At 51.7% G+C, this 14,167-nt stretch overlaps 1 protein-coding gene across 1 annotated transcript; it reads right to left on the reverse strand.

Moving 5' to 3' along the window:
- On the reverse strand, positions 1-14,161 carry IGFBP4 (insulin-like growth factor binding protein 4). The gene is made up of 4 exons (XM_011998942.1): positions 14,005-14,161; positions 5,274-5,431; positions 4,312-4,446; positions 1-1,100 (listed from the first exon to the last, which is right to left on the reverse strand). Exons 1-4 carry the CDS (start codon positions 14,159-14,161, stop codon positions 966-968), a joined length of 585 nt encoding a protein of 194 aa, XP_011854332.1. The 3' UTR covers positions 1-965.
- Between the last annotated feature and the right edge of the window lie 6 nt (positions 14,162-14,167).

Consider the following 14,167-nt stretch of genomic DNA (forward strand, 5'->3'; position numbering starts at 1 on the left):
CAGAGCCACAGGGACTGAGCCACTGGAAGGACAGGGTCATCCCGGTGACTTCATGGCTGTGACCACAAATGGGGTAGGGAACAGGACCCAGGAAGCCCCTCATCCCCTAGCACGTGGGTCTTCTCCATTAGGCACATTCAGTCCACTCTTGCATTCTTTCTTCCCACCCTGACTGCTCAAAGAAATGCACCCCACCTCCCTAGCCCTCTGTGCTTCAAGTTTGACCCCTTCCCTCCCCCACAGCAGGGCTCTCAGCTGCCAGCCAACCAAGCAGATGGTGCAACAACCAGACCTAAAGGAAGGACCTGGGGAAGAAGAGAAAGGGAGCCTGGCAAGTCCGAGCTTTGGGAGTGGGTCTGGACCTCGTGACCACTACACCATCTGCTACCCCACGCTTCCTTAGGCTCCCACCCTCTGACTAGCTTGAGAGGAGGGACGATGGTCAAGGTACATGTGTCTTCTCCTCTGACCCTGGGAATGAGATTTTTCTTCTCCCACAGGCTTGAGCTCTCCTTATAGGAGTGTCTCCACATGCCAAAATCAGAGGAAGTCAGAATAAAACCTCCCAAGGCTGAAAACTGGAGCTGGCATGTAGTATGTGGTCAGTAAATGGTTTTAGGTGGCTGGATGAATGAAGGAATGAGTGAGTGAGTGAATCCAGGATCGATCTGGAAACACACCAGGGCTCAGACCTCTTGGGCTAAGTGCCACTCTCAGTCCTCTTGGGCTGTGTAATACCAAAGAGAACACCCCAGGCTCTGGCTTACCCCAAGGGCACACCCATGCTCACAAACACACACACACACACGCACACACACGCACACATGCACACGTGCACTTGAGGGAAACTTCTGGGCTGCAGGCAGAGACAGGACTCAGACTCAGACTTCACTCTGGGTCAGCTCTGCAGCCTCCAGAGCATGGGAGTAGCAGGGGACGCTGAGCCCCTGGCCTGCTGGCAGGCCTCACTCTCGAAAGCTGTCAGCCAGCTGGTGGCAGTCCAGCTCCCCCTTCGGCTCCAGGCCCCCCGGAAGCTTCACCCCTGTCTTCCGGTCCACACACCAGCACTTGCCACGCTGCCCATCCAGAGCTGGGTGACACTGCCAAGAGAAGGGCATGAGGAGTCAGTTCCAAGGCAGGAAAAGAGACCCCAAGTGGCCCACCCCAATCCCAGCCCAGCCCCCAAGTCAGACGGTTGCTGCTTCAAGATGGCCTCTGAGGGCGGTGACTCTCTTTTGAGCATGGGTCTTCTGAGCTCACTGAAGCAGGGAGAACACGGTCAAGAAGGAAAGGTCCAGAGAGTTCTAGAAGGCAGGACTTTAAGAAGGCCCTCGGGTTTAAAGGCACAGCTGGATTTGAAAGGCTGGGTTCAGGTCGGAGATGTTTTGGGTACATATTCTGATTGGGTTGGGATGTTAAGAAAGGGATTATAGTTATGAGTAGGATTCAAGATGGGATTAAGGTAGGACCAGGAGAAGAGTTGCAGTTGAATTAGGAAATATGACTAAAATTTGAGTTGGATGAGTTGGGTGAGGGTTAAAGCCCAGGTTAGAAACACAATTGGGATAAAGACAGAGGTCAAGATCAGAATAATTAAAGTTAAGCAAAAGTTTGGGTCAAAACTAGACAGTAGGGGGTTCAGGGGACGCAAATGTATATTTCAGTGTGAGAATTAAACTTGGAGTAAAGGATGGCTTAAGGATCAGAATTGGTCTGGGGATAAAGTTCAAGTGTCAGAACTTTCAATGGGATAAAAATCAGAGGAAGAGGCCAGGCCTAGTGGCTCAAGCCTGTAATCCCAGCACTTTGGGAGTCAGAGGCAGTGGATCGCTTGAGCTCAGGAGTTTAAGACCAGCCTGAGCAACAAAGAGAGACCCCTCCATCTCTATGCAAATTTTTTTTTAAAAAATTACCCTGGCATAGGCTGGGCGCGGTGGCTCACGCCTGTAATCCCAGCACTTTGGGAGGCCGAGATGGGCGGATCACGAAGTCAGGAGATCGAGACCATTCTGGCTAACATGGTGAAACCCTATCTCTACTAAAAATACAAAAAATTAGCCAGGCAGTGTGGTACGCCTGTAGTCCCAGCTACTCAGGAGGCTGAGGCAGGAGAATGGCATGAACCCGGGAGGCAGAGGTTGCAGTGAGACAAGATCATGCCACTGCATTCCAGCCTAGAGGACAGAGCGTGAGACTCCATCTACAAAAAAAAAAAAAAAAAAAAAAAAATTAGCCTGGCATGCAGGCATGGGGGCTCACGCCTGTAATCCCAGCACTTTGGAAGGCCAAGGTGGGTGGATCACTTTAGGTCCGGAGTTCAAGACCAGCCTGGCCAACATGGCAAAACCCCATCTCTCCTAAAAATACAAAAAAGTAGCCAGGCGTGGTGGCAGGCACCTGTAATCCCAGCTACTCAGGAGCTGAGGCAGGAGAATCGCTTGAACCCGGGAGGTGGAGGGTGCAGTGAGCAGAGATTCCGCCATTGCACTCCAGCCTCGGCAACAAGAGCCAAATTCTGTCTCAAAACAAAACAAAAAAAAATTAGCCTGACATAGTTGTGTGCCTGTGGTCCCAGCTACTCAGGAGGCTGAGGTAGGAGGATCACGAGAGCCCAGGATGTGGAGGTTGCAGTGAGCTGTGATGGTACCACTGCACTCCAGCCTGGGAGACTGAGTGAGACCCTGTCTCTAAAAAAAAAAAAATGGGAGAAGAAAATGCATAGAATTATACAACACAAAAAGTGAACCCTAATATAAACCACTAATTAATAATAATATACCAATATTGGTTCATCAATTGCAACAAATATAATGTAAGATGTTAATAATGAGGAAACTGAGGTAGAGGACAGTACATGGAAACTCTGTACTCTTGCTTGTTTTCTATAAACCTAAAACTACTCTAAAAAATAAAGCTATTAATTGTTTCTTTAAAATTAAGAGAAAAAGGTGTTTTTGTTTTTTTGTTTTTGTTTTTGTTTTTTTGAGACAGCGTCTCGCTCTGCCACCCAGGCTGGAGTGCAGTGGCGTGATCTCGGCTCACTGCAAGCTCCGCCTCCCGGGTTCACATCATTCTCCTGCCTCAGCCTCCCGAGTAGCTGGGACTATAGGCACCCGCCACCATGCCCAGCTAATTTTTTGTATTTTCAGTAGAGATGGGGTTTCACCGTGTTAGCCAGGATGGTCTCTATCTCCTGACCTCGTGATCCGCCCTCCTCGGCCTCCCAAAGTGCTGGGATTACAAGCGTGAGCTACCACACTCGGCCAAGAAAAACTTTTTTAAATTGGGACGAAGATAAAATCCGTGTTAGGATAAAGGTTAGAAATAGGCTAGGCATTGGTTTTGGGGTGCCCTCTCTGGCCCTTCACTCATACCCTTTTCATGCCATCCTGGGATGCACAGACCCAGGGCAGCCTTTGTCCTTATATCTAGGCCTCCACTGGCCGAGTGGCAGCTCAAATTGTGGATTTATCTATAGCTCATGGAGCAGGGCAATGGGTCTGTCTACACCCACAAAGAGCTCCAGGCTAGGGTTCCCCAGGCCACACCCAGCAGGAGGCACACCAGGCCCTGCCCAGACGGGCCACCCATTCTGACGGGCCAGAGATGGGCTGAAAGAGGCCAACCCTGCTGACCATCCCAGCCTCCTGGAGGCTTGTCAGAGGACCCCAGCTTCCAAGGGCAAGAAGGAATAGGGAAGTTGCTGCCTTTGTGTCTTCTCTCCTGCCCACTCCTTCCTCTGCTTCTACCCAAAGTGCCTGTCTCCAACCATCCAGTCTGGCTTGACCTCCACCCTTGCTGTACTCCAGGTGGTTTTGCTGCTCGCCCTGCAGGGAGGGGGAAGCTGAGTTTCCTCCCTGACTCCTCATGACTTTGGCCCTCCATTCCCAGATGAAACCTCACTCAGTGGCAGGAGGAATGACTCATAGGAATAGAGTAGAGTGAATGAGAGAGTGTTGGGAGCCAGAGGTTGTCAGGGTTGCTAGGTCTGTACCAGAGATGGTGAAATCCAGGGCTGAGGGAAACTGCCCTGGATAGGGAGGCAAGATCTGCTGTTAACTTGCTCTATGACTCTGGACTAGCCCGGGCGCTTTTATTCCTCTCTGGATCACCGTTTCCTCATCTCCAAAATGAGTGACGTTTTGACGCTGATGTAGGGTTTAGGGAGGCTCCAACGGGTTGGGTTGGGGTTGAGGAGTTCCCCCTTCCTGAGATCTCCATCCTGGACCATCCTGCGGAGAGGCTGGGAATGCCCCAGAGCTGAGGCCAGGGGCAAGGCCAGGGGCAAGCCAGCGGGAGACAGAGACCCACCTGCTTGGGGTGGAAGTTGCCGTTGCGGTCGCAGTTGGGGATGGGAATGATGTAGAGGTCCTCGTGGGTGCGGCTCTGTGAAGCGGCCAGCCGCTCCAGGGCCCGGTGCAGCTCGCTCTGGCAGGAGCCCTGGGGCTGGAGGAGGGGAGAACAAAATTGCTCAGCAGAAGGAAGAGAGGCAGGAGGCCCAGGCCTGGGGTCAGAGCTAAGTGGGAACTAAAGGCCCCAAAAGGAGGCCCGAGCCCCGGGGGCTGGGCAGGACCCAGTGAGGTGAAGAGAGGGGCCTGGGTCCAGAGGACACAGTGGGGAGAGCAGACACATGAAGGAAAGGGTCTCGAGCCAAGGAGCTTCTTCAAAGGAGGGGTGGGAAGTGAGGGGACACTGTGGGGAAAGGGGCTATGGGAACCTATGCAGAAAGCCAGGGAGGGGGTGATTTCTATGCAGAAGGGACAGATAAAACTTACAACTGACAACTTGTAAGACCTTCAGAAGGGACATTAGCCAGACCCTGAAGCAGGGTCCTCAGGCCCCCTGCTATGGCCAGCATTTATCCTTTGGTTACTGAGAAGGTCTGGGGTGGGGAATCCAAAAAAGGTCAAGAAACCCCAGGGCACTTTGGGCAACTGCTTTTTACCAACTGGTATAAAAGTTTTTCAGTATTTAATAATACTGAATAATATTTTCAGTATTTTTCAGTATTTAATAATCACTTAAGCGTCCCAATGGATATAACTGATGGGCAGGAAAGGAATCCCAAGGAAGGGAATGAGTGCTTTCTCTGGGTCCTGATGACTCACACTAGTTGTACCTTGCACACGGTAGTCACCCTAGAATGTGTGCTGAATGAACACACCACAGATCTGGTGATGATGGTGTATGTGTGTGTGCCTGCTTGGGGGCGAGGGGCGTGTGTGTGTGTGTGTGTCTATGCACATGCACATTTGTGCATCGGAGGTCCTTACCACAGGCCGGGCATCCTCCCGGGGTGCCCCATTGACCTTCATCTTGCCCCCACTGGTGCTCCGGTCTCGAATTTTGGCGAAGTGTTTCTGCAGGCACCTGCGGTCATGGGCACTGCAGGGGCTGAAGCTGTTGTTGGGGTGGTCGCCCTCATCCTTGTCTGCATTCAGGTCACGATAAGGAGAGGTCAGCACCGGAAGAGGTCAGAGCATCACACCAACCCAGCCTCCCACCCACGTTCTCCTTCCTGGGGATTCTCCGGCTTGGAGCTGGAGAAGAGCAGGGGACCTGGGGAGCAGGAAGAAACAAAAGCAGCCCCCTACCTCCTCCCCTCTCCCCTGGATCTCTCAGAATATTCCTCTTGAAGTCCTTGACTTGTCCCTCACCCCACCCAGGCCAGTGCTCAGATGAGTCACCAGCTGCAGCTGCCCAGATGGCAGGAGGGTCCCCTGGGCCCTGCAGGGAGGTCTGAGGCAGGCAGGGGGGCCCCCTGCTGGATCCTGTCCCCTTTCCATTGAGCTCCTCCCGCCATCCCCCTCTCCATCTGATCGTTCTCCCTGTCGCCTTTCCTGATTTTTTCGGTGGCTGGCTGAGCCAGCCAGGGGATCCCCAGGGCTGTGGGCTCTGCTCACCCTCTTCCAAATGGCCAGAATCAGAGTTTCCATGAGCAATGAGAACTCTAGCCCAAAAGGCTCTCCCCATTGGCTGGGTGGGAGAGAGTGGGAGTTAGTGTATCCGCCTGCATGAGGAAGAGTGAGTGTGTGTGTGTTTGTGTGTGTGTGTGTGTAATACAACCTGTGTGGTCCCAGGACCACAAGAACAGCCTCACACATTCCTTCAGTCCCCCACCTGGAAGTTTCCCTTCTTAGACTTCAGACTCCATCCAAAGTCCATAGGGGTTGCCCAGAACCAGGGCACCTGGGATCTGGAGACAGGAGTGATGAGGCTGGACCTTCAACCCCTCTGTGGGATCTCCTGAAGGCTCTATCTGAGCTCAAGAAAAACTTCATCTAAACAGGGCATTGTGGCTCATGCCTGTAATCCCAACACTTTGGGAGGCTGAGAAGGGAAGATTACTTAAGGCCAGGAGTTTGCAACCAGCCTAGGCAACATGGCAAGGCCCCATCTTTACAAAAAATTTTTTAATTAACCGGGTATGGTGGCATGTGCCTGTAGTCCTAGCTACTCAGGAGGCTGAGGCGGGAGCATCACTTGAACCCAGGAATTCCAGGTTAACAGTGAGCTATGATCACACCACTGCACTCCAGCCTGGGTGACAGAGCAAGACCCCGTCTCTTAAAAAATAAAACAAAATACATTTTTTTTAAAAAGAAAAACCCCATGCTCAAGTCCCAGAACTGTAACCACTGCTCCTCCCTCCAGGCAGTCAAAACCAGATTACAGGGCGAGCTGGAGAAAGAGGTTGAAAGACCTCTCTACAGATCAGAGCCACCTCTGAAATGCTCAGGCTTGGCAGCTCTCTGCCGGCCTGAGTGCAAAGCCCCTGCCAGCATTCCAGATGTTGGCAGCCGGACAGGAGGTTACATCTGGTTTGCGTCAGGATTTTTTTTTCCTGAGGAGTTAGCAGGTTCCTCCATGCGTGGCAGCGATCCCAGAGCTGCCTCTGGGTCAAATGGTATTTTTCTGCCTAGCCAAAGTTTGGGGGTTGGTTCTCTTTTCATTCTCCTAGTTTGGGGGGTGTAGGGAGAAATATGTGGATAAAATCTAACAAGGCAAGGAGGAATCTAACCAGAAAGTCTTTGTCAATAACCTTCCACACCAAAGGTTATTAATAAAATTCACTAAGGATGGAAGAAGATTTTTGTCACGGTGGAGGGCTGGCTTAGAAAGAGGAATAAAAGGAAAGAAATAAACAGAGGAGACAGATATAATCCATCCTTCTGCACATTTAAAATCCCAAGGACAGTCCAGAGGGGACTCCAGTCCTACATCAAGTTCCTAAGAGTCAACCAAAGAGAAGACACTATGGCAAGACCCCCCGGCCAAGGTAGGCAGCAAAAGAAGAAGCATAAACTTCAGAAGATGAGGATTGTGCCAAGGAGCCCATAAGAAGATGGATCCTGAGCCCTCGGTTAGGAACCAGAGAAAGATCTGGGATCTAGGCCATTCCTTGGAGACCCTCCCAAGGAATTCCTCCAGCCAAAGAAACCTAAGCTGGCCCAGTGATCACCTCCCTCCATGCCTCCACCTTGCACAAAGCCATAAGGCTTGAGGATGGAGTCACAGTGTTTCAGGGGTGTAAGCTGGAGCTGGGGAGTGGAGAGAAAGAGGAAATGGAAGACCTCAAAGAATTAGAACCAGGCTGGGTGCTCACACCTGTAATCCCAGTGCTTTGAGAGGCCAAGGTGGGAGGATCACTTGAGGCCAGGAGTTCAAGACTAACGTGGGCAACATAGCAAGACCCTGTCTCTACCAAAAAAAAAAAAAATAGCCAGACGTGGTAGCACATGCCTGTGGTCCTAACTACTTAGAAGACTGAAGTGGGAGGATCGCTTGACCCCAGTACATCAAGGCTACAGTGAGCTATGATTGCGCCACTGCACTCCAGCCTGGGTAACACAGCGAGACCCTGTCTCTTAAAACAAAAACAAACAAACAAACAAAAAATTCAAGAACTAAAGAATCAGAACCAAATGTCAGAAGGACAGAGGCTGAGCTGAGATATGAACAAAGGCCCCACCATGTTACTTAGGTACGACTGGAGGAGATCACGTAGACTTGTTTGCCACAGCCCAGGACACTAACACCAGGGGGCACCCTTCCAACCTGGAAAGCCTTTGTTTTTCCTGAGTTTGCTTTCTTGTAATGACCATAAAAGAAAGTACTAGGGGCCAGCCGGGGTGGCTCATGCCTGTAATCCCAACACTTTGGAAGGCCGAGATAGGTGGATCGCTGAGCCCAGGAGTTCAAGACCAGCCTAGGAAACATAATGAAACCCTATCTCCACAAAAAATTAGCCTGGTGTGGTGACGCACACGTGTAATCCCACCTACCTGGGAGGCTGAGGTGGGAGGATCACCTGAGCCCAGGAGGTCGAGGCTGCAGTGAGCAGTGATCAAGCCACTGCACTTCAGCCTGTGCAACAAGTGAGACCCTGTCTCAATTTTTTAAAAAAGCAAGCACTATTTTGTACAGTGATTCATTCCTCTCAGTAAATGGGCAGAATATTCTTTGGTTCAAGGAGTAAGGAAGGGTTTTCAGGAGTTCAAGGAGCAGGGAAGAGTTTTCAGGAGCGAGCTCCCATCCTGGAGGTGTGGAGCATTAGGGTAGCAGCAGCCTCAAAAATCTCAAGAGATATGGAATAGAAGCATGACCACAACTATGCTTTCCATGTTGAGTTTCTTCTTCTCGCTCTCTTTTTTTTAAGAGACAGGGTCTCACTATGTTGCCCAGGCTGGTCTCAAACTCCTGGCCTCAAGTGATCCTCCTACATAGACTTCCCAAAGTGCTAGGATTACAGGTGTGAGCCACAACGCTGAGTTTGTATGAGTCAAAGTTCACAAACAACTAACCCTCAGAGGATTGTTAATGGATATTTGGGATGTTTACCATCAAGGAGGATTAGGTATGCTCATTGAAGCCTAGGGCTGCATGGGGCACAGGGTGAGCCCAGAGGCATGGCTCATGCTCTTGGGTTAGTGTGGCCCCATGTCACATCAGGGGTTACCTGGGAAAAGCTGAGCCAGCAGCCTGCCTGGCTTCTCCCTTGTTAGAGTCCCCATTAGCCATCCTACTTATCCCCAGTTCTTGTCTACACGGAGTAGAACCCACCAGATAGGGAGAGTAGTTCCCTCCCTAGTCTCATGGGGACACAGGGTAAATCTGTATTTGCCTACTCACACACAGACAGGCTGGGGCTCAAGAATCGCAAATGTATACAAACAATCACGTGTCCAGACACACACTCATCCACATGTGCCTTACCCACATGCACTTGGGCACTCTGACCCTGCCCTGGTCAGAGACACAGAGCCAGGGCAGGGCATGCTGACTTCAACAGCTTCTCTGCACCGTGGTTTGTTGACTTTCCATGTAATCTGTAACTTTTCCTTGCCCGACCCTGCTTAACTGGCAGACTGAAGAGCCACCCCAGGATCCACCCCTAAGCACTAGGTTTTTGTGGGGGTAAGGGTTACAGCATTGAGTCTCTTGATAACATTAACCTTCTCATCTCCAAAACTGGCTAAATACTTGCTATTTTCCAGCCACCTGGTGCCACTCATCCTGGTAGTGCCCTCTGGAGAAATTTCAGTGCCTGTGGGTTCCCCTCTGAGCAGGAGTGGAGTCAGACCTATTCCCCTGAAAAGTCTGACCTCCAAAAAGCTTGTTTGGGAGATGGGACTTCCAAGCAGGCTTGGTCCTCCTATAGCCCCCAGCTTGGAGCTAAGCCAGCTGACATCTGGCTATAGGGGAAACTTCGGTCTTTGCTCCAGCAGCAGAGGAAAGGAAGGCGTCAGAGAGAGAAGAGGCCACACAGCTGTGGCACCACCGGCTGCAAAGTTTGTGGCAAAAGTCAGAGGATTTCCTCTTTCCTGTTGCCTGATTTTACCCTCACGATTTCTCCCCAACACCACCCCCTGGCCCCTGAGAGACACCTAGGCTATGTACTGAGTGGGCCCATCCATCCCGACCAGAAATTTCAGCTGTGATCCAGAGGGTCACCTACCTGTCCTGCTAGAAGGGTCTTTTCCCTCTTCCCCTAGACTCTGGCTGGAGAAGCCAAGACCACTGGTGCTGGGTACCAGGCCCTTTCTCTGAGGTCTGGCTCAAGGGGTATCCCCCCAACAGCTGTGTCATGCTGCCAGCCTCAGAATAAAAAGTCAGATAAGACAACTTGGCCTGTTCTTCCCATGGTGACAGCAGCAAAAAGCACCAAAGGCCACCCCACCCCTCTCAACTCCTCTGAATGTTGCCCCAAATTTGCTCCCTTGTCCTACTGTTTCCCTAAGTCCTAGCATTGGCTTCTTCTTCATCACCATCTTCATCGTCACTTCAATTATTGAGCTCTTACCCCATGCCAGACACCCCAACATTGTGAGGCAGGTCCTGTTGCCCTCCCCACTTTGCAAATGAGGAAACTGAAGTAGACTTGGTGGAAGGGGAGGAGGAGAGACTTAGCTCTGCAGCACTCTGTCTTTAAGTGGAAAGACTCCTGATACCCGAGGCACCAATACTGCTGGCTTTGCCAGCACTAAATTAAAAACGGGAAGCGGCCATGCTCCTCCCTCCCCCTCCCCACAAGGCACAGAATTTCTGGGAATGCCCTTGTTCCCATGACATAACTGGATTCCCAGTACTGAAGTAGGGGGGCAGTCAGTATTTGCTGCATTGACTAAAAATTAACCCAGCCTGCCTGTTCCCTAACCCTGTCCCAAAGGGACTGAGAGTCCAGCTTAGGAACTGCCCGTCCAAACGCTGATCTTTCCGCTGTCCACTCCCCTAGATTCCATGAGTCGAGGATCAGTACCAAGATGGAGAGTTGTGGACTTTTGACGCACATACCCCGCCTCATCTCTGATGGCCTCAGTGGTGTTAAGCCACAACCTGGCCAGCTCATGGAAAGCTGAGACAGGAGGGCGGACGGGGGTGGCTGGAGATGGAAAGGGGAGATCTGCCCCTGGGGCAAACAAGAGGCAGCTGGACCATAGCAGCCAAAGAAGGAGGCATGCCAAGTGGCCACCCTCCCCCAGCCACCTGCTGACACTCAGCCTCAAAAAGAAAAGGCAGAAAGAATAGACGGGTAGCCTCGATCAAGCTATTCGCAGGCCAGTGGGCCCAATCCTTGGGACCTAAAGCGGACAGTGGCCTACTGACTGTGTAAGGCTAAAAAGATGGGTGGGTAGGGGCTTGGTCACCTTATCTCACCCACAGACCCTGCAGGGCTGCAGCAGAACTCTAGAGAGTGCCATTTACATGGTGCCATGTGGCCCAGGTCACAGCAAGGAATTACTTCTATGATGACTAGGAGGTGTGGGAGGGCACGGGCATAGCTTGCTCAGTAGGTACCTCCAGGCTTCTCCTGTCTCTCTCCAGATACCTGCATCCATTGCATGGCTGGAGGACAAGACAAGGAGGAAAGGAGAAGGGGCATTACAGACCTTGGCTGTGTCATCCAAAGGGGACTTAAAGCTGCCCCATTCCAAGACACTGTTGTTTGTTTGTTTGTTTGTTTGTTTTTTAGACAGAGTCTCGCTCTGTCACCCAGGTGAAAGCACAGTGGCGCAATCTTGGTTCACTGCAACTTCCACCTCCCAGGTTCAAGTGATTCTCCTGCCTCAGCCTCCCGAGTAGCTGGGACCACAGGCGGGCACCACCATGCCCAGCAAATTTTTGTATTTTTAGTTGAGACGGGGTTTTACCATGTTGACCAGGCCTCAAATTCCTGACCTCAGGTGATTCACCCTCCTCAGCCTCCCAAAGTACCGAGATTACAGGCGTGAGCCACTGCGCCCAGTCTACCCCTTTTTTTTTTTTTTTTAACGAAATAGAGAAATAGAGTCGCCCAGGCTGGAATGCAATCATGTGATCATAGCTCATTGTAACCTTGAGCTTCCCATCTCAGACTCCCAAGTAGCTGGGACTACAGGCATAAGCCACTGCAGTTGGCTATTTTTTTTTTTTTTTTTTTTTTTTTTTTGTAGAGATGGGGGTCTGGCTATATTGCTCAGGCTGGTCTCGAACTGCTGGCCTCAAGTAATTTTCCCAAAGTACTCGGATTACAAGCATGAACCTCCACACTCAGACCCTAGACACTCCTGGAGACTCCTGGAGGCCAGTTTGCATTACATCCAGAGGACAACCAAGGACTTTTCATGCCATGCCCTCCCCAAACCCCTAGAGGATCTTATTTTCTTCCACTACAGGATGGAGTATTCCAACCCAACCAGAGGATGAGGTATTCCTATGCAGCCCTTTGAGGGCTCTTCTGTCTTGCATTCAAAGTGCTGAGAGAGGAGGAGGCTAGCAGCCATCCTTATCTGGTGTCAGATACCCTCTGGCTGGTGGAGGATGGAGATTCAAAGGGAATGTGACCCTGTTGTACCCTGAGAACCCAAGGGCTCAGCCTTGCTCCCAGTCTCAGTACCCCTCCTCTACTACTGCCTCCAGCATCTCTGCCCCAAGATTAGCGACTTTCTCCCCCAGGACCCCCCTTCTCAGATATGCTGGGTGCCAGGCTGGCATTTCTCCGAGAATGTTTTCTGCTAACCCATCTCTCCCTACCCAAGGGCAGGAAGGGCAGAGAGGCCCGAGGCCCAGACCCCTGGAGTCCACCTCCTTCCTGTTTTCCCTGCATCCTGCTCTCCTCGGCTGACAAGCTGCAGAGGATTGAGGAAGTAGAGGGTTTGGGACCCAGGACAGGAAGCTTGGGGCTGGAGTCCCAGTATCCGGACTGCAACAATGGAAGCTTCAAGCACCAGGAAAAGAGACAGAGACAGACAGAGGCACAGGAGAGCAAAACAGAGCCAGAGATGGAATGAGAAACAGAGGCATAGATACAGAAAGGCAGACAGAGAGATTCCCAAAGTAACAGAGAAAGACAGAAACAGTGACAGAGACACAGAGAAACAGCAACAGAAAGAGAGGAAGAGAAGCAAAGCAACTGAAACAGAAACACGGAATAAAGTGGAGAAAGAAAGGCATGATGAGCAGAAGACACTGAGGAAAACAGAACTGGAGAGCATGACTAGTGAAACTAGAGGCTGAGAGACAAATCAGGAAGAACAAAAGAGCAAGAGAAAGAAGGAAAAGACACTGAGAGTCTAAGAAGAAACTGAGAAAGTTCACTGAGAAACAAAAAAAGAAAGTGTAACAATGAGGTTAGGGCAAGGGCCTTCTCAGAGTCTCTCTCTCTCTCTCTCTCTCTGTCTCTCTCTCTCTCTCTCTGTCTCTCTCTCTCTCTCTCTCTGTCTCTCTCTCTCTCTGTCTCTCTCTGTTTTTCTCCCCTGGCCCCCCATCCACTTCTCTATTCCCTAACCCACACACATGAGGTTTCTGCAGCTCTGGGCTGGGAACCAAGACTTTTCTGCCACCTCAAATCATACCTGCCTGGAGAGAAGAACAGGGGGCCTGTATACCAGGGCAGGCAGAGGTGCCCAGGCCTGGCAGAGGGACCCCTGTCTTCCCACTGCCTCTCAAACAACAAGGTGACCTGGTTCTGGGCTTTGGGGAAGGGCAAGTCTAATGCCCCTCACCGCCAAAGTCCCTCTAATTTGTATGTCCCACTCCACCACTGGACCATGTAAAAAAATAAAAAAAGTTCAGGCTCTAGCTCCCCAGACCACTGGGATTTCACCCTCGGCCTGGATCAGGAACAGAAAGCTTTCCCCCCTCCCCCATCCTCCCCAACACACACCCCACCACCATCCTCCAGTTCTCTGGCCCTGGACAGCTGACTTAACTGGACCTTAATCTGCCACTCTTGCACCAGCAGCCAGGCCTCCCACTGGGACCCCCTTATCAAATAGACAGCCCTTGGAGGTTTCAGATGGAGCGATGGGACAGTCTCCCTTGGTGATGGCAACAGGCTGCTAGGGACTCGGTAGCAGTTTCCTTGGTGAGCCCGTCCCATGCCAGTCGGGCCCTGCCACGTACCTGCCTTCTCTTCAACTCACGGGGGATTTTTAAGGGCCTTCCAGGGTGGCTGGAATGGGGAAGAAGCCGCTGGGAAGGGAGTGCACTCAGGAGGGAACTGGGAGGCCAGGGGTACCTTACCAGAGGGCTGCAGGCTTTCCTGGATGGCCTCGATCTCCGCCAGCTCCATGCACACGCCTTGCCCGTGCATCAGTGTGTGCAGGGGCTTCTCCACCCCCCGGGGCGGGTAGCAGCGCAGGCCCGAGCCGCAGCGGGGGGTGTACACCCCGCAGGGCATCCCCAA

This window comes from Mandrillus leucophaeus, unplaced genomic scaffold, assembly GCF_000951045.1.
Source record: "Mandrillus leucophaeus isolate KB7577 unplaced genomic scaffold, Mleu.le_1.0 Scaffold58, whole genome shotgun sequence".
Classification (NCBI taxonomy): domain Eukaryota; kingdom Metazoa; phylum Chordata; class Mammalia; order Primates; family Cercopithecidae; genus Mandrillus; species Mandrillus leucophaeus.